Source organism: Seriola aureovittata, chromosome 10 (genome assembly GCF_021018895.1).
Source record: "Seriola aureovittata isolate HTS-2021-v1 ecotype China chromosome 10, ASM2101889v1, whole genome shotgun sequence".
Classification (NCBI taxonomy): Eukaryota; Metazoa; Chordata; class Actinopteri; order Carangiformes; family Carangidae; genus Seriola; species Seriola aureovittata.
The window spans coordinates 14,586,071-14,610,849 of record NC_079373.1 but is presented as its reverse complement, the minus strand read 5'-3'; the positions used below and the strand labels follow the sequence as shown (position 1 = coordinate 14,610,849).

The 24,779-nt window shown below is 42.2% G+C and overlaps 3 protein-coding genes across 5 annotated transcripts in view; 2 read left to right on the top strand and 1 right to left on the bottom strand.

The window, feature by feature from the left end:
* The first annotated feature begins 183 nt into the window (after positions 1-183).
* ddx11 (DEAD/H (Asp-Glu-Ala-Asp/His) box helicase 11) lies at positions 184-8,441 on the top strand. The gene is made up of 28 exons (XM_056388159.1): positions 184-456; positions 880-1,022; positions 1,123-1,338; positions 1,445-1,531; positions 1,662-1,798; positions 1,905-1,962; positions 2,115-2,222; positions 2,527-2,614; positions 2,754-2,956; positions 3,188-3,262; positions 3,423-3,500; positions 3,589-3,635; positions 3,734-3,813; positions 3,928-3,969; positions 4,058-4,125; positions 4,223-4,261; positions 4,371-4,509; positions 4,930-5,064; positions 5,165-5,277; positions 5,358-5,430; positions 6,000-6,103; positions 6,198-6,347; positions 6,531-6,599; positions 6,716-6,816; positions 6,904-6,988; positions 7,131-7,206; positions 7,327-7,481; positions 7,585-8,441. The coding sequence occupies exons 2-28, from the start codon at positions 894-896 to the stop codon at positions 7,615-7,617; spliced, it is 2,688 nt and encodes an 895-aa protein (XP_056244134.1). The 5' UTR covers positions 184-456; positions 880-893; the 3' UTR covers positions 7,618-8,441.
* wash1 (WAS protein family homolog 1) lies at positions 7,824-16,048 on the bottom strand. The gene is made up of 11 exons (XM_056388160.1): positions 15,910-16,048; positions 14,842-14,982; positions 13,600-13,711; positions 13,311-13,457; positions 10,702-10,838; positions 10,480-10,615; positions 10,152-10,347; positions 9,709-9,882; positions 9,420-9,578; positions 8,791-8,862; positions 7,824-8,697 (listed from the first exon to the last, which is right to left on the bottom strand). The coding sequence occupies exons 1-11, from the start codon at positions 15,915-15,917 to the stop codon at positions 8,555-8,557; spliced, it is 1,425 nt and encodes a 474-aa protein (XP_056244135.1). The 5' UTR covers positions 15,918-16,048; the 3' UTR covers positions 7,824-8,554.
* Positions 16,049-16,345: 297 nt separating this feature from the next.
* The window catches only part of iqsec3b (IQ motif and Sec7 domain ArfGEF 3b), a 29,290-nt gene continuing 20,856 nt past the window's right edge, over positions 16,346-24,779 (top strand). For 2 of the 3 annotated variants that reach the window (XR_008828926.1, XM_056388157.1), the window contains exons 1-2: positions 16,347-17,256; positions 22,270-22,344. Coding sequence is in view for 2 of the 3 variants with exons in the window: in XM_056388157.1 (XP_056244132.1) it covers positions 16,730-17,256; positions 22,270-22,344 (602 nt within the window). In the remaining variant the exon portion in view is untranslated. Of the gene's footprint in view, positions 17,257-22,269; positions 22,345-24,779 lie in introns of all 3 variants that reach the window. The other variant, XM_056388158.1, reaches the window with a different exon arrangement.

Genomic DNA, 24,779 nt, shown 5'->3' with positions numbered 1-24,779 from the left:
GGATTTGACAAGCGCTTTTAAAGAAGGACAGAGAACTTTCCAGACAGTCAAGGAGGAACCAGGGGGTATGAACCCGCGTCAGAGTTCTTACTCATTCTACACAGGTATCTCTCGGAAAGGCGGTGCATAGGAAAAGAGCAGCGCACTTGAACAATTTACACAGTTAATATAGTGATACAGTGTGCTGTCACATTGATAATCTCTACTTTAATTATCTTATATCGTGTGTAATAACCGAATTGCCCCGCGTTATCGGACAAAAATAGGGCATTTACATGCCTAGCCCCGTCCACGCGAGCACTGCCTTCCAATAAAACATGCACTCCTTATTGAATCTCGCTTCCTATTGGTCATAATCCGTGCCCACTGCTGTCTGTTGGCGCGGTTGTTGAATAGCCGGGAGGTGAAAATCATAATAAGACGAAGTCAAAATTCATTTTTTTGGGATATCTGCGGGTAAGTATATGGCAACGATCTCTGTTAAGATTATTAACAACAATGGATAAAAGACTTAAACCAAGGCGAATTGGTTTGATTGGTTAAATTAGCTGGTTAGCTAGTAATTCGAGATCGTTTATGGCGTAAACGTTTTCGTTTCAAGACAGCCTCACAGCCTTTAAGATTAAATGTTAGCTGCTTGACATAACTTGTAGACAAACTGGAAAGCTCCACGGTCATATGGAAGTTTATTTCGATGCGGTAAATGGAGTTATTATTGTAAAATGAGGCAAACTGAATCAGAAATCCTGTAGACATAACATCACTATCAGGAGCTAACGCTTGCCAGTCTAAACACACTGTGGAGCTCTCTTGGATGAGTTGTCGTGATGACCATATCTGAACTGAAATGTTTGATCTGACCTTTGTGTCATCTTTCAGGAGGTTCACAAAAAATGGAGAATGGCAGGGCCCAATTTCCATTTCCCTACCAACCTTATAACATCCAGGAGCAGTTCATGCATGCATTGTACAAAGCACTTGATCAGGGCAAAGTTGGCATCTTTGAAAGTCCAACTGGAACGGTGTGTATGTGTCCATTCATATGTATGACATCAGCGCATAAGTTGTTAGATTTCATAAATGACTTTATTTTTGTGTGTCCATGCACGTCGTCACCCCCAGGGCAAGTCTTTGAGTCTGATATGTGGAGCTCTGAGCTGGCTCACAGACTATGAGGACAGGAAGAAGCAGGAGGCAGCTGCTCTGCTTCAGGAAGGAGAAGCATCTCTTTCCACATCTACTGCTCAATCCTCCGTTACCAGCTCCTCAGCAGAGCCTGACTGGATCACTGATTTTGTTCAGAAAAAGGCTGAGCGTGATTTGGTGACAAAGTTGAAGGTAATAATGTCTTTGTACTTCAGATGTGACTTTGGCAGAGATTTCGGGTAATTTTGGCTTTTTATCTGCGTAGCTTTGAATATTATTGGATGTTTTTGTGTGTCAGGAGGACGAATTGAAAAGAAAGAAGAGGGAAGAACGGTTAGAAATGATCAGAAACAACGTTCAGCTAAAGTATGCAATGAAAAGAAAGGTAAGTGATCTTGCACAGTGGCATTTTAAAGAGCCCAGGCATCAGAAATTTAGCCCAAAATCACAATTACTGTAAGTCAAATCTCTACCACTTAGTATATGAATTACTGTGTCTGTGTCTTACTTTGTAGAGCGATGAGGATGATGAAGCATTCAAGTTGCTCAAGCTCAGTAAAGAAGAACAAACAGAGACACAAGGAGATCAAGAGGATGAGGAGCTTATCATTGCAGAATACGAGAGTGATGATGAGTCAAAGAGCAAAAGCAGGTAAAGACGGCCATTAATCAGTACCAACCGTGTCAAATGTTACAGCACAATGAAAAATTGAATTGAACAGACAACGACAACCGGGTGTGTTTGCTCACATGCTCAGATTCTGTGGGCCTGAAGATGACGAAGATGATGAGCTAATCGAAGAACATGTGACTAAGGTGTGTGTGTGTGTGTGTGTGTGTGTGTGTGTGTGACAGAGAAATTTTACGTTGTAGCTATAAGAAAGTATGTCCTTGTGATATAAAACATAATATCAATAGTTATCTAATTTTACTTTGAAGTGAAACAGGATAATTTCGCATGTTCACAGATTTACTACTGCAGTCGCACTCACTCCCAGCTCGCTCAATTTGTCCATGAGGTTCAAAAGAGCCCCTTTAGCAAGGACATCAGTCTGGTCACACTGGGTTCACGGCAGGTATGTGTACACACACACATACACACACACACACACACATGAACACTACCAGTTAAATTGTGAACACAAGTAGGCTGTTACTTAAGTCATTTATATCTTTCCTTACTTGTATTTTCTTATTTAAGAATCATTACATGAATGTGATTACATGGCTATTACATCTACATTTCTGTCCATCACACACAAAGAGGCATACTTAGAACTGCAAAGGAAATGTTACTTGTATTCACTCAGTAAAACATGATTGTTCACGATGATATCTGACACTATTTGCCTAGTAAACATAAAACCGTGTACTTTCCAGAATCTGTGTATCAACGAGGAGGTGCGTCGCCTGGGCAGCATCCAGCGCATTAATGACCGCTGCATGGAGATGCAGAAAAACAAACATGGTGACTGAGAGCCCCTCACATACTAGCTCCATAACTACTGATATTATAGAGGAACATTTCCAGGCAACTTCAAGTTATTTTAAAAGAGATTTATATGTATGTAATGCTGTGCATCTCTACTTATTCTCTATTTTTCCAGAGAAGCAGCATCATGAAGAGGGTGTGAAACGTAAGCGAGGCCCGGCAAAGAGTGTGTGTCCCTACAATAAAGCTTCAGCACTGCAGCAGATGAGGGATGAAGTTGTGGGAACGGCCCATGACATAGAGCAGCTGCTGAAGCTTGGCAGGGAAATGCATGCATGTCCTTACTACGCCACACGCCTGGCTATTCCCCCTGCACAGGTAACCCACTGCTCTTTGTTTGTCCATCCAGGCTCATTACTTTTGGTCTTCTGTGCTTGCACTGCGTTGCTAATAACTCTCTGCAGTTTTTCTAAATGAAGGGTATATAAAATAAATAAAAGGCTAAACTACAAAAAAGCCATTTGTTTACGTTTTGATTTGTCCATTTACATTTTTTTCAAGCAGATTACAGTACCAGTATGGTCTATTTTTTTTTTTATCTCTGCATAGTTGGTGGTGTTGCCCTATCAGATGGTGCTTCATGAAGCTACAAGAAGATCAACAGGGATCCAGCTGAAGGGACAAGTAGGATTGGATGTTATTTTTTACAATTTCTGATTTTATAATAGAGACTATACCTGATAATTCTGCCATTCTTTCATCGGTTCCAACAATTTGAAGTGGTATTTGTTTGGCATATTACTGGCTGCAGAAATGTTTTTTGAGATATTTTTTGTTTTTACAGATCGTGATCATAGACGAAGCTCACAATCTTAGTGACACACTTTCCTGTATACACAGTGCAGAGTTGACTGGAGCACAGGTAAACAGATTCATACACACCATATACAGAGGTTAGATCAAAATTATACGCGTTATCTGTGGTATGCTAAAATCTGAACCTTCTGCAGCTTTGCCGTGCTCACTCCCAGCTCACCCAGTATGCTGACCGCTATAAGTGAGTGAACGCACACAGACTCACACAATGCACTAATTCACAAATGAACTATTATGTTGCCCTCCTGACACTTGATGTTAATGTGTCTCCGACATCAGGAGCAGGCTGAAAGCAAAGAACCTGATGTACATCAAACAGATCCTGTTTGTGGTCGAAGGGCTAGTCCGGGTGCTGGGAGGTGAGTGTGTTTGGGCTGCAATTAGTTTTTAATTATCTGCAACATAGGTGGGAGGGAATATTGCTGGAGAGTGAATTACATTTCTGATGATTGGTGTAAATGTTATTTCTGCAGGTAAGGTGGGGCAGAATCCACAGAGTCAGATTACACAAACAGGTCAGTGATTCATATGCAGACATGAACACACCTTAATGCACGTGAATTCATGAGTCATTCATTTGAGTTTTGTTTCTTTTTCTTGCAGGAACAGAGATGCTGACGATTAACAACTTCCTCTTCAAGGCTCAGATCGACAATATCAACTTGTTTAAGGTAGTTGACAGAATTATAATGCTGTTAGAAAATCACAGTCATAAACACCATATTCAAACTACAAACTCTTTCAATATCACTGTCATTCTCACTTTAGTTACAGAAATACTTTGAGAAGAGCATGATCAGCAGAAAAGTAAGTGTTTAACGTGTCTGTATGTATTCATCTATTTACATCGTGTATAGATTCCGTGTAGTTCTGAGAGTGAGCTACTCTTAAAAACAAATGCGTCCTCTCTCTGCAGCTGGGTGGCTTTGTGGAGAAGTACGCAGGTTCAGGGGTGAGCGTGCACACTCAGAGCAGCTCCAACAAAGAGAACCGACGCACAGAGGGCTTAAACCGCTACCTTCAAACACTGCAGACCAACCAGAACACTGCACCGGGTGAGCGCTCATTTGTATTATCACCCGCATATTTTAAAAGCATATTTTGGACACAGACGTCTTCATTGAAGAGATGTGCCATCATAGTAGCAACATGAAATTATTTGTTGAAAGAAATAAGATCATATTGAGTAAAAGCAAAAGCTCAAGATGCGTAATTTCAGGAGCAGAGTAAAACATATTTGTCACAAAACTGCATTGTAAGATGTGCTGAAACTTACTTATTCTAGCTGCAATGACTGTTCACATGAGTTGCTTGTGCAGAGATTATTCTGTGTTTCTTCTTCTCACATCCAGCCATGTCTGACACTGGCAAATAGCAAAATTGACAGTGAACAATCTGGCAATACTCTGGTCGTGGTGATTTTTCTTTTAATGTTCATTACACTGTATCTGTTTCTTCTGCTCCCCTGTGTGCAGTTTCTTCACCAGACCAGCAGGGGTCTGCAGAGGCAGACAAAGTGCTGTCTGCATCTCCCATGATGCAGGTGGAGGGTTTCTTTATGGCTCTCACCAACAGCAACACTGATGGCAGAGTGGTGGTTCACAGACAAGGTACTTTTTATTATTTTTTTTTTTTTAAACACACAAAACAAGTAAAGGATATTAAGAAAATGAAACACCTTGAGTCTAATTTCTTAATTTTTATGTCCAGGTACTTTGTCAGAAGGCAGTGTCAAGTTCCTGTTGTTGAATCCAGCAGTCCACTTTGCCCAGGTGCTGAAGGAGTGCAGAGCAGTCATCATCGCAGGGGGAACTATGCAGCCTGTGAGTTACTTTAAATTCACTAAAAATAAACCAAGCCTGCACTGTGCATGTTTTATAATTCTAAAAGATGTTATATGTAGGTTTCAGACTTCAAACAAGAACTACTGTTTTCTGCCGGAGTGGGAGAGGAGCGTATCACTGAGTTTTCCTGTGGTGAGTGGCCCATTTTATAACACCGCAGAGTTTCTCTTTTCATTCCTTTCATAATGCACTCTTTCGTAGTGATGTGTTTATCAGTATTTCTGTTTGTGAGAAGGTTTGATAAATGATGGCACTCTTTACAAAAACTCCAATAATAACCAGTTTTTAGCATGAATACTTTCAGATAAGAATATCTTGGGTCAGATGCATACATTTTGTTTAGCAATTTTTTAATTTTTTATGTGTTTATGTTTTAGTATGTGCTGACAGAACGGTATTGTCTATGGAATAGTGTTTAGGCTGAATGTTTTTATTTGATCATACAAAATTACAGTATTTATGTTTGTTATTTAAATGTTTGTTATATTTAAGATAACACTTTATTGTCCATTTACACAGAAATATTTCTTGCATTCACATGCTCCCAACAAGAAAACGAGTATCTAAGTATAAAAGAACATCTACAACATTTCGCATTAAAAGAGCATACGTAACATAAGAGGTCCTCTGCAGGCAGTGAGAGGCATTTGGGTGGTTACATAGTCAATAAATTGACTTAATTGTCCTTTTTTGGTCATCAGGTCATGTAATTCCTCCCGAGAACATTCTCCCCCTTGTCTTGTGCAGCGGGCCGTCTGGCCAGGAGCTGGATTTTACTTTCCAAAACAGAGACTCTCCACGCATGGTGACAGTAGCACACGTACACATGCTTCCTTACTAACTCCGTGCTCTAATGTCCTTGACTGCATTGTTACAAATTTGTGCCGGCTTCTTGACAGATGGACGAGACAGGGCGCATCCTCTCCAACATTTGTAACGTGGTGCCAGGAGGCGTCGTGTGTTTCTTCCCCTCTTATGAGTACTCGAGGCGGATCATTTCTCACTGGGAGGCCAGTGGTGCTCTGACTCGTCTCGCCAACAAAAAGAAGGTTATTGAGCTACATGATTTCTTTATCAAAAAAATCAAAAACCACCAGTATGGTCCTTGTCACCTATTTACCCAGAAAAGCCTTTGTTTGATCATGTCTTAGGATAGTGTTAAGGAAACAACCCGTTAGAGTGAAAAGAGAACTTTATCATCAGTCTCAAAGCTCTCACAAACACTTTCTCAGATCTTCCAGGAGCCAAAGAAGGCCAACCAGGTAGAGCAGGTGCTGAACGACTTCACCCGTTGTATCCAGGTAAAACTGTCACGGCTGAAACATCAGGCCTCATAGCTTCACATTGATAAAGTGGTCACTGGGAGTGATTGCGTTTACCACTGACAGACATTATTCATCTCTTCTCATTTTGTCAGAGGTGCGCGCTGGACAGCGGTGGACTCACAGGGGCGTTACTGTTCTCTGTGGTTGGAGGGAAGATGAGCGAGGGCATCAATTTCTCTGATGATCTGGGCAGGTGCGGATAATTCGTCAGCCCATGGACAAGCAGCAGATGTATACTGTAGAAAGTATATTTAATGTGTATTTGTGCATGTCATAACAGGTGTGTGGTGATGGTGGGAATGCCGTATCCCAACATCAAATCCCCAGAGCTGCAGGAAAAGATGTCCTATCTGGACAAACACCTGGTGAGACTCTTTACTATCAGTCCTCTCAGTCTTCACTGTATCCACAAATCTGGCAAAACAAGAACAAGGTCCCAGGAGGACTGGGATGAAGTTCATCGTCAGTGTCATCACAGTTTTTTGTTGTTTTTTTTTTTCTTTTCAGCCTCACAGTGGAGGGAGAAGCCCTGGCCAAGCACTGATAGAAAATCTCTGCATGAAGGCCGTCAATCAGTCCATAGGTAAGGTTGCAATTGTCATGACGATAGGTATGATGGAAATTTATAAAAAAAATAAAATCTTGTTTAGTCCTTACTTACTAAGACTGTTATTCATGAGGATATGACTTCTTCTGCCCAAAGGAAGAGCTATCCGTCACCGTGGTGACTATTCCTCCATTGTGCTGTGTGACAAACGTTACTCCAGACCCGCCACGCTCTCTAAACTCCCCACATGGATCAAAAGTCGCACCAGCACATGCACAACCTTTGGGCCTGCTTTTGCTGCGATGCGGAAGGTAAGGATCAAATTCAAACCATTGTGTCAACATATCATATCACTATAACTTTTGACTTATCCATACCCTGTCCATATGTTCTTACATACAGTATATGTTTTAGTTCTTCCAGGAAAAAAAGCAGAAGCAGGTGTAGTTTTGCTCCTAAAGGGCTCAACTGACATCTCCACATTTTATCAACTGTACAACTTAAAGACTGGATCTGGAAGAGCTGGGTGAAGAGGAACTTCAGGGAAATCCAATGCAACAGCAGTCACACTGTGATTTTAGCAATTCAAGAGATTGAAAGTAGTCTTAAATGAAAAAGATTATTACATGGCCTCTGTAATAAGTCCCAAATCACAAGATTGCTGCAGCTTTTTTAATGTTTTCATTGTTGAACATTTTACACCGATAAGACCTATGAGTGCCACCGGCTGAAGTTCAGTAGTCAACAAGAGAGGCAGTTTTTCTTTTTGCAGTACTTCATACTTGCTTAATATTACATTTGACCTTTTAGCTATTGTCTGCATCTTGTTCTGTTTTGTACTGGTAACATACATACGAAATGGAGAATAATGAATCCAAGTATTTGAATGCAAAATGCAGACCATGGCTAAAGTGACATTATCAGTTTATCAGGTTGATCAGTCTGGAGCATGTTGCAGAAGAGAAAGCCTCCTCAACAATTCTTCAATTCACTATGTTGAAATTAATTACTGAAGCAGCTGCTACTAAGATAAGCCACAGAACTTGTGTATGCATCCATATGACTGATTTAGCCTTGAAGAGGTTTTAAATATTTAAAGCAGCGAATGTTGAGTGTTATGTAATGCAAAAATGCCTTTTATTTAATGGAAATATGTTAGTGAAATGCTTCTGTAATCTCTGTGAATGTTCAGATCATATCTGCTTGTTTAACTTCATGAAAATATGTTTTACAATGAATATGACATTAATAAACTTATCATTTGAGCTTCAGTAAGCTTTTGTTCAATTACTTAGACAAATCATTGCACTTATTATCACTGGGGTTATTAGGAAAATTACTGCCCATTTTACATCAGTGCTTTGAGTGTCCATTGTGCATTGTGTTATGCTTCCCAGTCGTCATCATCTGTTGTCGATTGTGGGGCAGGAAGTGGTGGGATGACATCCGACATCCTGGCAAATGCGCCTCCGGTACCAGCGGGAATGTCATTTGTCTCCCCACCTGCTGGACCCTTACCAGAAATGCCTACAGAGAGCACAGGACACATTATTTACTGTATACAAAGCAGTCACTAGAATTATTATTCTTAATCTGACTTAACATAAGAGGGATCCTCACCTTTCCTCCGCATGGCAAGTTTATTGAAGAGATCAGACATAAAGTCTCCACCACTAGATGCCGCTCCCACTGCTGTGAGAAAAATACAGGCAGTTAACTAAATAATCATGCAATCCATCTTTTTTTAAATTAGTACTTGGAGCAGTAAAACAGTTTCACTTATTCCCCAGTGCTGTTCTACAAAGTGGAGCACATAATTGTAACTGGGCTTTTTTTTTTTTTTTTTTTTTTTATCTAGTTAGTCAATATAAGCAGCTCTCTTCAAAGAGGATATGTTAGGTCATGACCTGGGTAGCCAACCAGAAATGAAGGCAAAGCTATGCTGCCTAACATTAAGTCAAACAATTTAAAATACGACTGTAACCAAGTAAGCCTTTTAATGAGGCTGGCGTTCATATAATGAAGGTCATAAAGCTGTGGACTGTGATGATAACCATATGAGATGGGTACACAAATGCTCACATCCTGACTTGCAGTGTTACATACTATAAACTCAAGGGGGAATGCTAACTAGGGAATGGTCACGCTCTGCTTTGATTGCATGACTTTTTCATCATTGTTAAGGCTGCGTCGTGTAGCAGTTAATAAAACATGAGCAGGCCCACTTCCACACTCAGACAATCTGACACCTTGCTCTTGCTCCTTCTGTTTCTTCTTCTCCATCTTGCGCTCTTTGACGTTGCGTAACTTGGCTTTGCCGATGCCTCCGGCGTTGCGGATAGACTCCAGCAGACTGGCACGGCTGTCTGACGGCTGGACCACCTCGCTGGGAGCACCAGACACAGGACCTGCAGTCAAGAGGAGACGGACAGGGAGGCAGTGTAATTTGGGTTTACGCCCAGTAATGTCAATTAGGTCAATCTAATTTAAGAGAGTGAATAGGGTACAAGATTTCTGAATTGGGTGCATGTGACAAACCTGAACTTTGGGCTCGAGAGACTTCTGTGGGGATGTCAGCGGGAGGAGGGGGTGGAGGAGGTGGAGGAGGGGGAGCTCCTGCAGGAGCAGCAGAAGCAAGTGCAGGCTCAGGAGGAGGAGGAGGGGGTGGGGGAGGTGGTGGAGGAGGTGCAGCATTAGGCTGGAGTTGCGATCCTGAGACAAAGATGACAAGTCTATATTAGCTTACAATCGATTGTCAACCATAAATACAATAGCATAGAGAAAACAGCATGTGTAAAGTTAAGTTTATTTATATAACACCTTTTTAAATCAGATGTCACAAAGTGCTTCACAATCAAAGACAAAGGCGAGGCATAAAATAAAGACAAAGTATAAAAGTGATACATAATAGGAGATAAGGTAAAGATAAAAATAAACAAAACTAAAGGCTTGAGCTGCCTTTTGAAGGCGTGTATGTGTACCTGGTGCATTGCTCTCTTCAGAGAAGGAAGGCAGCTCAGGGATGTTGTGTGTGGGTCCTGATGGGGCAAAGCCAGGCCCAAGGTCTGCACTATAGGACAGGTCGTCTGCTATGCCTGGAAGGTCAGGCAAGTAGGACGGCACATCTATCTCGGGCACCTCGCCCAGGTCTGGCACATAGAAATAACTCTCTGCTGTCTGACAGAAAAGAGCATTAATGATAAAAAGATTAATCATATATATATATATATATATATGTACATTATATACATATAGTTAAAAAGTCAAAATTAACCATGTGTTTTGCTTGGAAAGTGCTGTTGGAGGTACCTGTCGCTCTAGTTGTTCTCTCTTAGTGATGGACAATGGAGCATCAAATGGTTTCTCTTCTTTTTCTGTCTCTAGTGTTGTGTGTGTTTTAGTCACTGCTCCCGCCAGAGGATCAAGGAACACATACTTTTTGTATCTTTAAAAAACACACAAATCCAAAGATATGAAGAAAAGATTTAAACATAATCACGTCAGTGTTAGTATTTGTTGTTGTGGACTCACAGATTCTCGGTGGTATTAAAGAGCAGCAGGGAGCTGACGGATGAGATGTTGCGTGGCAGACTTCCCAGCCCCTCCTCTGTCTCATCCTCAGACTTCTTCTTATTGCCAACGCACACTGGGAAATACATTAACTTCTCCTGAAAGGAAAGCAGAGAGACACAGAGTGACAGGGAAATATGTAAAATGTCAGCTAAATCTTGAATAACGCAAATCACAAATGCCACCGACACATGCACGTGTGCACAAACTTATTTGGTCAGGGACATTGCTTCTGGGCAATGTTGAATAATGCATTTCTTAACCACAGAAAATTGCCAGCATTGTTTTTATTTCAATCTCCCTTTCTGAGAAATACACACACACACAAACACACACACACACACACACACACACACACACACACACACACACACACACACACACACACACACACACACACACACACACACACACACACACAGACAACACACTTGCAAGACCAAGCACACGCAGCAGAAAACATGCTGGATTTTGTAAAGTTTCCTAAGATGGTGAAGGAAAAACTGTGGTGTTCACTATAAATAATTCAGGAGCTTGTTCTGAATGGAGCATGTACACACACACACACACACACACACACACACACTTTGGTAAAAAACACTATCACACATTTACAGTTTATTTTCACTGTCAAGTGACATACATACAGACATGCACACAGAACATCTGTCATCCTTTATACTGCATGTACAGTATGTGACTAATTCATCTGATGTGTAGCCAATCCTGCATCTCAAGGCCTGACTGTGAAGGGAAAGGACATGTCTTTTCTGGGTTTCAATGCAGGTTTCAAAAAACACTGCACTTTTCTACATGTCTATGTTGTTTTCGCTTCTTTTTTACCTTCTGATCGAGCATCAAATTTGGAGCAAAAACTGACATGCAAATACAAAACTGAGCTGACGTGCTCTGCTTTGCAATGTCTTTGAAACCTGTAGAACACCCTGCTGTGCCCTGATGAATGTAAAAAAAATTTTAATAAACAAAAGCAAGAAAATTTCAATGCAAATTCCCTGGTGTAATGTAACATTTGATTAGGTGGATGCCAGTTATTATTCAGGGGTGTGAATAATCAAGACTGACATGGATGAAAGCTTATCAGAGCTGGTTGAGTGATAAATGGTCTATAAACATGCGTGCTGCTAATCATGAGGAAACAGCTGCTCACCTAACAGAATTAAAAAATAATAACAAAAAATATACACAGCACAGTGCAGATAGCAATACAAATATGTGAACCATACTTGTATCCAGACAAGGTCAAATAATTAATTACTTTCTAAAAGTTTTAGCTTTTTAGTTTTTGGAGAGACTTTACGTGTTCTATTTTGAGGTAGGCAGGTTTTTATTCACATTCACACAGCAATGTTTTTTAATATTGAAGTTATCAGATCAGAAGAGGCTGGCATGATGCTAGTTATCATGACATGTGACATAAATCCATCCACCTGGCTCTTGAAGCAGGGCAAAATGAGCACTGCAAACAAGAACAAAAGCATCCTCACACACTGTTTGACCGTAGTCTCAATGCACATCAATTAATTCTGTGCTGCCTAAAAGTTAAATTTGGTAGAAAAAGATTAAAAAGAAAGAGCATTCCATGTGTTTTCCACCACTCATCCAGGTCTGGGCCATGTTAGGCTAAGTAATGTAGCACAGATGTCCTTCCCTGCCTCATCATCCACTCTTCCTGAAGCCTCCTGAGGTGATTCCAGGTCAGATGGGATATGTAATACACCCACAGTGAAGCATCCTGGAAACCTCAGATGCTCCCATCCCCTCACCTGGCTCCCTCCCTCCTTCATCCTGCCCCTAAGGGCGAGCCCAGGCATCCTGGCAGGAGGTAATTTCATTCTTTCGGTCACAACTCAGAGATCAGGATCATAGGTTAGGGTTTGGACACAAGACTGAATGCTTTGTCTTCAGGCTGAGCTAATGATGTACGACGCCAACGTCACTGCGGATGTCACAGTGAAAATGGAAGTCAGGGACTGTGCCTATAGAGTTGCAGATGGGGGTTGAGGTTTCCAGCTTTAAAAAAAGAACTGGAAAGTATATTCCAATTACCAAGTTATCACACTGCTCAGCCTCTCAAGGGAATCATACGCCAGGGTACTGGAAAGAAGACCCTGGATTCTGGAGAAGCAAGGCGGACAGTGAAGCAGCACTTCACTCCTGCATTAATACAGGGGGGGTCATGGGAGTTTGATTCAGCAGTCTACATGAATATGAGGAGTTGGAACTTTAGCTCTAAGCCCTACTGTCCTCATCCGACCACAGAGAGAGCTATGTTTGAGTTCTCAGCCTTAAGATAAAAGCAATTTAAATGGAAATTAATCATGCTTCTATTTATCCCTGTTTTGTACCCACAGTTTTAGCAGTGTCAACTGTATAAAGAGGCCTGAATGCCAACAGGCTAGCATACACTTTTACATGAGTTATAGCACTATGGTTTGTGGGCTTCAAGATATTAGAACATTTTTTGAAACTGTGCTTCCTTCAGATGCATCATTGGAAGCATTGCAAATCCAAACCCATGCATAATCAGCATTTTAATGTATTTATCTCACCTGCAAGGCCTTCTCATCAAATGGTCGAAGTTTGTTCTGTATCCGGTGTCGGGGGCGGGTTTGTGAGGAGGGGTCTGTGGCACCAGTAAAAATTGACGAGTAGTCCTGAAGTCGATCTGGTGCTGGGTACTTGGCACTGGAGAAAACCTGTACACACAGACAAAGGCTGACATAACTGACAAATACAGCTCTATTTTTTTTAAACAATCTTGTTGCTGTACTTTGTCTATATTGTGTATCAAAGATAAAACATTCAACGCTGCGTTACAAAGTGAAGGTGCCATGTTACCTTGGTGGCCTTCTTACTGCCTTTGATCTTGTCGACACGGGCCTGAGCTAGTCTGATCCGGTCAGTGACGCTCTGCAGCTGGTGGCGGTTCTTCTCTACACTCTCAGACACCCTGGAAGCAGCACACACAAACACACCACAATATGGACATACACACATCCACACACAGAGGAAAATATGTCTCAGACCTTATTGCACAATCCAATATAGAGGAGTGTGTGACTTGAGACACCCCATTCCACTTTTACATCTTTATATACACTCTGCGGGGTGCTTAATCCAAAGAATGAACTAATAAAGTAATAGCACTAATACTTCTTCCATTTAATAAAGACGATTTACAAATACTCCACAGCTGTGTTAGTGGCACAATCAATCATCTAATTACTAACACATCATGTTTCAAAAAGGTTATTTTGGATAATCAATTCTGATCATGAATGTCACTGTTTCCAGGAGACACAGACAAGACTGTGTGTCCTACAACAGCTGTTATGGCATAAAGTGTGGCTGAGAATATGGACTCCACATGCAGGCCATTAAACGTAACAAAGATTTTTTTCTGTCCAGAACAAATGCTGTAATATAAGATACCAGTACATTTATGGATGGGCAATTTGTAGATCATTAAAACCCTTTTGATTGCTGTTTTATGGTTCTAACCATCAGCTCTGTTAATTGCTAATAATTTTGCATTTCTGATATGTAATAAACTTAAAACAAACTGACTATTTGGTATAAAAAGATAATTCACAAATGAACTGGTAATGCAACCTTGGAAATTGTCCGACCCCCTGAGACCATGAACTGGATAAGTATTATAGAAAATGGATGGATGGAAAACAATTGTTACAGTAGTTGTATCTTTATTATTAAGTTTTTATTCTTTTTGACGAATTATTTATTCAGTGAAACAGTCATACTGTATATTGCAACAACTAGAAATTCCCAGAGCCTAAAATGATTCAATTTACAATCTAAACTGGCAAGAAATGCAAGCTCATCTTCTAAACTGTGATATGTAACCAGTAAATAGATATTTCTAAAATATCACAATATCACAATTTGTGTTTTTCTTTTGTGCAAACAATGAATTATTCTGCTCATAATTTTAGCATTAGTTATGCATCATACATACATAAAACATGATATCATACATATCAAATATGAAAAAGAGTAGTTATAGTAGTACAGGAGTAGCAAAAGCTGCGTGTGCCTTTGTGTTTGTGATTCTGGGTTTACCGTCTGAAAATATCATTAGAGATGTTCTCCAAGTAGAGTAATGCATCTGCTATCTGATGGACAGCCTCCTCTCTCCTAAGGTCTGGTTGGATGAGAGGCACTGAGTACACCTGGCCCTCCAGGATGTGCTTCTGGGTCATCCTGCCAAACATCAACACAGAGAAAAACATCACCATCATGCACCAGACGGTGTGTTACATAGTCAAAGCTTGTTTCTGAGCATGGGAGTTTGATCTTGTTGCTAGGGGTAAGTATGTATGTCAATTCTAATTTAATTAATAAAGCAAACTCTGACTGGTCTGTAATGACAGAAACCTGACAGACTGTGGCAATTTACAAATTTCAGTCAACACTGTAATGCTTGTTGTTTGATTCAACACTGTTGTTAGGGATATGTATAGATTAAGGCACAACAGGCTCCTGGGCAGTTATGTAAGACACGCTAATACATAGGAAGAAAGACCCTCTGACTGAAACAAAAGTCAGTTTGTGTCTCTTTGTGCTGGTGATATGTCTCTTTGTAGTCAATCTATGTTTCTTTGTAGATGTTTGTTGTCTCTTTGTGGTCACTTTACATCTCTCTGTGGTCGCTTTGCGTATCCTTGTATTTGTTTTCTTTCTGTTGTCGTTTGTTGTCTCTTTGAGGTTGGTTTGGAGGTAGGGCCCCCTGGGCCCCTGTCTATTAGGCCAACTTAGTAACTCACCCATGGCTAAAACCCTGCTGCGTTCACACACACTTCTCGACTTCATCTGACTCTCACATGACCACGCAGTCACAACTCTGTTGATATGTGGATATTTATCCCTTTTCAATATGCATTTTGGCCCAAGTTCATCCCTATTGCTGTGTTTGCTGATATTAAAAGCTCACTGATAACAAACATGTACTCAAACTGTTTACTAGCAAATACTTTACAAAGTAATAATCTGTATAACGTTACTGTAATAAAACTAGCTCTAAAATGAAAGCCTGTTCACGCTGAAGTAAGAATCGCTTTAAACCGAAGCATACCCGCTCCATGACAGGTTATACCGAGACACCTGCTGGCTTTAAGATAACAGACTTACCTGACCATGAGTACTGTTTACTTGTTAACAGTTTCAAGAAAAATATAAAAAGAAACAAGCCGGGCTGTTGATGCTACAGATCCAGCTACTTGTTTAGCAAAACAACGGTTCCGACTTCCGCATCCACGTGACACGTGACTACGCCAGAATTGTGATGTTGCATTCATGTGACTTCGGAAATTTTTGCTTTCTGATTTGAACACACGTGAACGACGAATGATCAGAAGTAGGCTATTAGCCAACGTTAGAGGTATAACGATAACACCAAAACAATATGCCACAAGAATAATAATAATAAGTAAATAATAATATTAAAAAAAGAAAACAATTTTCTGATTTTCTAAAATCTATCTTCATTATTTATGTGCAGTAAACTAAGCACAGGAGAGTCTCGGATACTGAATCTCTTTCTACAGCCTATAGGGTGCGTGCTTACCCCGGAGTTCTCTTGTGCCTGTGCGTAATGACGCATCTGTCCTCCAGCTCCAATACCCCTCCTCCCTCCTGACACATCTGGATCTGGCTCCTCTCATCAGCACCACTCAACGCAGTGGGGGTGAGGGAGAGAGAGACAGAGAGACGGAGAGAGAGAGAGAGAGAGAGAGAGAGAGAGAGAGAGAGAGAGAGAGAGAGAGAGAGACGGAGAAGCCAAGTCTACCTCGGTCGGTGCAGCCTCATCCACAGCCAAGCAGAATCAAGAAGAGGAGAGCGGAAGGACACCTCACCTGCTCACAGACAAATTGCATCCCCTCTTTCCTCCATCCGTCACTCCAGCTTCTTTTTTTTCCTTCTCCTTCTCTTCCCTCCTCTTCATTCGGGTATGATGAGCTCCAGCCTGCTAGAAAACCCGGTGCAGGCGATTCTGTACCTGCGGGAGCTCACCACCATCGTGCAGAACCAGCAGAGTCTCATCCAGACCCAGCGCGCCCGGATAGAGGAGCTGGACCGGCGGGTGGACGAGCTCATCGGCGAAAACAGGCACTTGCGGGACGTCAGGGTACAACAGCAGAACCCTTACTATCACCACCATCATCACCATCATCACCCCGACCCCAGCTGTCTTCACCATCACCACCATCCTCAGGACCCTCAGCTCAAGACTGGTGCGGGGTCTCTGCCAGAACATGCGGTTGCACCAGCACAGGTCGAGGCGACTCCGGAGGTCCAACCATCGCCTCCCCAACCTATGGACCCGGGGGACATGCAGCTGGTCCCGGCTGATCCGTCCACGGTTTCACCGGTTGAAAGTGACCCGGAAAACGCTGGAAGTTGCCACAGCTGCCGCTCTTTGGTTCAGATGACCCCGACAACCCTTTGTCGATCCCTGGCCCTGGCTAGGAAATCCGAGTGAGTAGAGCTTTTATGGTTTTGTGTGTGTGTGTGTGTGTGTGTGTGTGTGTGTGTGTGTGTGTGTGTGTGTGTGTGTGTGTGTGTGTGTGTTCTAAATAGTCCAATACAATGTAGCCTATGGGACGCTACTGAGAAGGTTTCTATGGTTTTCATACATTCCTTAAACCTCCTATGGTTTGTTGAATTTTCTGTGTGGCATCCGTCTAAAACTGTAGCTATAATTAAGAGCGTGCGCGCGCGCGTGTCCTGCAGATAGAGAGGCGTTTAATTAATGAAGAAGGCGCCTGCAAATTTCCAATTTTCAGCTGTGTGTGTTGGCTAAGGACTGTGCCAGAAGAGGAAGAGGTGGATTATTTAAATGAGAAACTGAATCACGATCACTGGATCATTACATAACAAACAGCTGTAGGCCTATAATCGTGTGTGTGTGTGTGTGTGTGTGGTGTGTGTGTGGTGTGTGTATGTGTGTGTGTGTGTGTATGTATGAGTGTGTGTGTGTGTGTGTGTGTATGTGTGTGTGTGTGTGTGTGTGTGTGTGTGGTGTGTGTGTGTGTGTGTGTGTGTGTGTGTGTGTGTGTATGTGTGTGTGTGTGTGTGTGTGTGCTGGAAATACACACAGCTAAGCGGTCAATGTCAGCTCGAGACAGGAGCAGCTTCACGTGCGATGATGAGACACCGCGAGTCGCTGTCCGCGGTGCTGCTGGTTTCTCTATTATTTAGCCTATTGCACGGGATCTGGGAACTCTCACGGGACCTCTGGGCCTCTGATGTTGCTGTGGTAGATGAGACACACACGTGCACACACACACACACACAAACCACCCCCTGCTTGGCACCAGAGCCTCTTACTACATCATCACATCACATAATGAGAGAAAACCATATTTCTCTCTTTTTCTTTTTCTCTCTCTCTTTCTGTGTGTGTGTGTGTGTGTGTGTGTGTGTGTGTGTGTGTGTGTGTGTTCTGTTCATAAGTTGTATCCCAGTAGGAGTCCTGATTGGTCTCTCTGGGAATCCACCCCCAGTGAGGGGAGCAACACAGAACAGAGGAGTTGAGAGGAGCAGAGTGCAGAAGGGGAAACATGTATATTAAAAAAAAGAAGCAGTTGTTGATATTAAATCCGACAGTGTGTGATTCACCTGCCACACCTTGCACTTCCTCTTCTGGAGTTGTGTGTGCTTTCATATGTGTGTGTGTGTGCGCGTGAGTGTTTGTGCACGCAATGCCTGTTGCTCTCCTTGGTAGTTTTGCCTGGAACCTGAGTTGTGGTTGTGTCCTCTCAAGAACCTACCCTGCGGCAACTATTTGTTATTCTTTGACGGGAATCACTGTAACACCAGTGGTTCTTAATTTTAATTAGTTTTATTGGTGAGGAAGAAATTACAATAAATGAATTGCTGTGAAAAAGCTGGGGGCAGAAAACAGCAGAGGCATCCACCAGTTGATCAGACAGCAGAGTAGGGCTGCATGGTTTATTAAATGGCCTTTCTGCCCCTGTGGTTGCTACTGTGTGTCCTTGAATGAAACCTTACATCCCTACCTCCTCATTGATTTTAAGTCCATCTGGATAAAACCCGTAGCTTAACACCTAATTTCTAGTTTCGCTTCTGGCAGGCCATACAGTTGAAGGGGAAGTGAGGCTTTCACTTGCATTTTTAGAGGATTCATCTTCCTGTCATTGCCCGCTGCATCCTGTCTGCAGCCGATCTGCCCTCTGCTATTCCTGTTGTCAGTGACTTGTGTGTGTCAGCGTGTTTCTCAGTGTTACAAACTGTATATGTTCGTGTTTGTTTGTGCATATACATATGAATGTGTTCGCATACATTCCTTCTTTCACACATCTTACACCTTACAGTATGCATTTATCTAAGTGTTTATCATACTCAATCGTATATAGAGCCTAGTTTTCTGTTCCCAATAAAAAAATGACGTGGGCTTGTGTTCTGCTTAGAGTTGGCTGTGAGTGTGTTTGTGTGCCTTCCGTTGTCGTTAGCATTGCCAATGCACGTGGATGTGCCTAATGGGGGGGGGGGGGGGGGGGGGGGCTCATTCTCATTCTCTGTCTCTCTCTTCCAGCTGAGGCTCCTATCTGCCCCACTTAGCCCATGGAGCGAACAGTAATCAGCCATTCTCAGGAGAGAGAAAAAGGCAGAGAGATAGAAAGAGAGAGATGCAAGCTCAGTTGTTGTCTTTGATGGATCCCTTGGAGGTGTCTAGAGGAAGGAGCTGGAGGCTGACATTGGAGTGGACCAGTGAAAGGGAAGGAGCCAGAGTGAGAGAGTTGGGAATAAAAACAGAGAGAGTGGTCAGGAGAGAATAGGAGGGGGATGGGGGGTGATGTCAATACACAGAGAAAGACAGGTAGAGTGAGAGAGCAAAACAGAGAGGAGAGAGAGATGGAAAAAAAAGCAGAGGGACAGGCTGTGGTGTCCTGTGGCGCAGTGGGAGGTGAACACAATGCACTGGCAACATTTTTGAGTCCAAACGGAGTTGATCTTGTCGCATGTCAACCCTCCTCCTTCTCCCTGCTTTCCTTACACTCTCTACTGGATGCTGGATGCTGAAAAGCATTGCGTTTAAAGTACACTTACAAAACAAGAAAGAGGAGAGGGGTGGGGTGAGGGAGACGGGGGCACACAGAGAGTGAGAGAGAGTGAGAGAGACAGAGAAAGAGAGAGAGGGAGAGAGAACATGGGCCTACAGCAGGAGGCATGTACTGTTAAAATATTCACCTGTTCTCTTTGTTAGCGTTGTTGGAGGCGGATGGCCGTTATGTGTGTGTCTTGTACAGACAGATGGATGGACCGGCTGACTCTGTGTGTGTGTGTGTGTGTGTGTGTGTGTGTGTGTGTGTCTGTGTGTGTGTGTGTGTGTGTGTGTGTGCTCAGGGACCCAAGCAGCCTGGCACCTTCCTCACTGCATGACCAAAACAAACTGAGCAGGGCTGTAATTACCCTTCTCTTATTAAAAAAATCAATTATTTCACATTTCAAAGTTCAAAGCTTTAGATTTTTTATCTATTTTCATAGTGTTGTGCCTTATTGTAAAGCAATAGTCATATATTTTGAGAAATACGCTTATTCAATTTAGTTAATTATTGATATGGTTACTCTTTCACAGATTTGGTTCCCTGTTTGATTGGTTGTTACAGCCTTTAATAAAAAGATATAGTTTTTCATTGTGGCTCTAACACCTGACAAAGGTCAACAGTGTTGTTTGTGCGTATGTTCAATCTTGATTTCATTTTCCTGTTTACCTGTGTTTACCAGGTGTGTATAAGGTAACACTTGGTTTGGCTTTGTGACCGCCGACACAACACACAGGCGGTGAACTACTGCACATTTGTACAGCACAGATTTATGGATCTTGAATATTAGTTTTCATGTGGTGAATTCCACCTTGACGGGGAGATGAGATTAAAGAGAAAGGCCTCAACTCTTAATTGGATTTCTAAATAATAAATGATTTTTTTTTTTGAGATGGCAAATAGCTGAAATGAAGAAATAGAAAAAGAGTCATCTCATATGTGAGAGTTATTATGTGTATGATTTTATTAACCTGCAGTTTACCTGGAGGGGAAAACGCGTAACTCATTATTGTCTCATTATTTATTATACAGTCTATCTACGCAGTCTAAAAATGTAACATACATTGACAAGCACGTTTGATGAATGACAAGTTGTCCACTTAACTTTTTTTTTTGTCTGGGTTTTCTGGTGTGTGCGATGCAGAGGGGAGAAAAATGCTAAATAAGGGATATTGAAATTAAATTTTTCTGAAGATTTTTGAATGAGTTGTTAACAGAAGGCAATTGATTGTCTACTGAGAGAATTACTGCGAAAAGATTCCAAATATATTGACAATTCAAGTCAATAGAGGCAGCAGGTGCTGTGCTTTGGTCCCCACCTGTAGTCTCAAAATTCCAACGATGAGCCTGTAAACCACAGCACAGGTGCTGCTAAACTGAGACCCAATTATTCATGTATGTGCAGTGTGTTTGTGTGTGTTCAGTCAGCAGTGGGGTAGGCGTTACAACAGATGGAACAGTATTGTTCATAGATAATGCGAAGAGTGTTGATTGGAGATATTTGAACAACAACAACAAAAAAATCTGTGTGCCTTTAAGTCTGCGAAAGTTGCTGTGAAAAGTAGCTTTTTATAGCTCGGACTGTCACTCTGAGTCTTGCACTGACTCTGAATGCCTGTCACTGTGGGTCTGTGTCACGAGCAATATGCTGTTCCCAGGTCAGAAGACTTACTGTAGTGTAGCCAAGAAATTCACTGTCAACCGACTGCTTTCAGCTCATTGTGGACCCGATGTGACCGACGCTCACACCCATGCCTTCAATATATTTAGCTGTGAGACATTGACACTGAGGATCATGCTTAAAGTCTATGTCTCCAGTAGTGGAGAGTGTCCAGCATCCAGAAGGTCAACGCGTCATGTTATTTTTTCATTCTCTTCACTCTAGATCACTCCACATAAGAGCACCAGCAAAACGCCTAAAATATGAATGTAAATGTAAAATGTATGAGAGAGAAATGAAAGAGACGAACTTAAGAGGAGAAAGAGCAGTAAACAGAGATGGAGTAACCATCTGCCCAGATTGAGTTTGGGGAATTCTGCTAAATCACCACTGGTCTCATGAATTGAAGGAAGGCAGGCATAAACAAGCACATCCGGACACACAAACATGTAAATACCCGCACTCATTCTAAGCTTTCTCAGCTTTGAATTGACCTACATAGGGTATTTACGCCGGGATCAGTGCCAAATTGTAAAAAGAACTCATGGAAATAATCCAAAAGAGTCTGAGGAGAGCCTCTTCAGGATCTTTTGGGATGTTGGGCTAAGAATGAGCATAAGGAGGAATATGAAAACAAGGCAAACAACTAGCAACAGCCAACAATAACCGAATGACATGCTGTCCTTCCAATTCTGTCTGCCTCTCCTCCTTCCTCCCCCTTTTGCTTACCTCTCCTCCTCCCTTGTCTGTGCCCTTCTACAGGAGTGAGACTGTGCTGCATCAGTTTTGCTGCCCCGCCCCTGAACATCCAGAGGCTGACACCACTGGCTCCTCCGGGTAAGACAGAATCAACTACCAATCACAGCACCTTTATTTTTACATTTTTCTCTATAGGTTTTTTGCTCCTACTGCTCTAAGATTGTGCTCTTTCAGCCAATGAAAACTTTCTGCCTCTCTATATATACACAATCTTTGTACATGTGTGTCATCTAACTGAGTCATGTCCGCACCCAGGCTTTCAATCATGCTTGTTTGTGTATGCACACAACACTGTGAGTGTGAATTGGTGTATTTATGGACGTGTGGAGCCTGGAGTTAAAGTGAGAGTTAAATTCTCCGTTATAAAGCTATAACTCTGAAAGCCCCAAGGGTAACTCGCATATAGATAGACAGTGAGGGGGGGTGGTGGTGGTGGTGGTGGGGTGGGGGGGGGGACAGATATTGCCGCTATAAAACTGCCCATGGCAACCCAGCAATGACGCAACGGCTACTACTACCATAGTAACCGGAGAACAGAAGTGTTGACTTTGAGAATCGACTGTAGCCACTTTTACCATCTGTTTCTGAGTGGGCAAGGTTGTCTGTTTGTTGTGAAGGTTTTTTCATATTTATGTGTGTGTATTTGTGTGTGTGTGCGTGTGTGTGTGTGCGTGTGTGTGTGTGTGTGCGTGTGTGTGTGTGTACAGGGGGGCATGTGAATGAATGACATTTCAATTGAGGATGTTTAAATGAGCAGTGCCCCGTTTTCAACTTTGAAAAGCTGATTTTGTCATGTTTCTCAATGATTTGCCCTCCCTCCTCCAGAGTTTCTCCCATCGTTTAATCTTCTGTACTCTGTTTCTAAATCCAGTCTTTTGCAGTCATGTCTACTTTTTCTGTCTCTTCATCTACTGTAATATCCTTCCCCCTTGTGTTGTTTATTTCTGTATGCATCTCTACTCATTATTTATCTGTCTGTTGGAAGACTTTGTCTTTCTTAATCATCTCTCTTCAATTATTTCTATCTCATCCCTCCTTATCAAGTCTCTCTCTCATTCTGTTTTTATTAATATCACCATCTGTCTGTCTGGAATCTCTCTCTTCTCTCTGATCTGATGACTTAACTCCTACACCCACATAGTCCTGATTGGATGGGCTAATGGCACAGCGGCAGTGGACAGCCAGCTGAGATGATGAGATGTAGAGGAGCCGTGTAACACCGTAGCTCATTATTATCATCATATAAAGTTGTGTTTGCCTGGTGGCTGCAAACCTGCACCACCTTTACACACTAACTGTCATCCGCTGAATCAAATCTCCCAAGAGATGTCATGAGATCCGCCTCCAGCCTATAACCTGCTGTGCCTTTTCTTTCCTCTATACTCAGCCTTTGTGTGTGCACGTTTCTCCCCTGGCTGTACAGTACTGTGGGTTTCTATGGGACCTTGAGTGATGCGATTTGACAGATGTTCATTTCTCTGTCACCATGACGTCACACGTTCAGGCAGAGCAGGCGTGTGTGCTTAGTGTGTGCTTAGTGTGTGCTTAGTGTGGGGGGTGTGTATTAGAAATAGAGAGATAGAGGGAGTGTATAGCGCCCATATCATTATAGAGGCTTTTGCTGTCCAGATGCATTAATACCTCAACTCTTGCTTTTAAATCCTCTAATGTATTCTGATGTGCTCTAATGTATTCTGATGCAGCACTGGGGCATGGCAGTGTTTTAATAGAGTTTCTGATAGAGACAGCCTCCAGCATGCACACACCAACACATCTTCCTGTTTCTTCCCTCCGCTTCTATCGCGGCCTTTCCTCTGGTTCCACTCTCTTTTCTTTCCCCATTTCCTCCAACTTTATCTCATTTAAAGATATGACCGATTCTTGGCTCGGGACGCAGAATAGTTGCTTTCACAGCAATCAAAGAAAACAAAGAGGAACTTAAGTGATGCACTCATTATTTAATCATGAGCAGGCTTTTTATTCTCCCCAGTCCTGTTTAGTCCCTTTCGTGTAAAAAATTATTGGAGTAAGCATTATCCGGATGGAGGAAAGATTGTACAAGCACACATACACACACACACACACACACACACACACACACACACACACACACACACACACACACACACACACACTCATAATTGCACACCATTATGAAACCTCTTAGGGCATGATTTTACCTCTATACTTCTATACTCTATATCAGAGCATTTTGGGACCAGTTTGGCTGAATAAAGGGTTTTGAATGTCAGGGGTTTCTCCCATTTAGTAGTGGTGAGATGATTTGCTAGACAAACTGGCCACTTGAAATGATGAAGAAAGCTTAATTTGGGTAACTGGAAAATCTGAATATACAGTGAAAGGGCACTTTCTGCTGTGTCATGGCAGTAGTCTGCTTTAGTAAGCCTCACATGGCTTTCACAGAATTTTGATCATGCTGTCATGCAAACGAACATTGTTGGGTCTGTGGACAGGCCCTGGCATTATAAGAGGAGGATGGGGCAGTGAGCTCT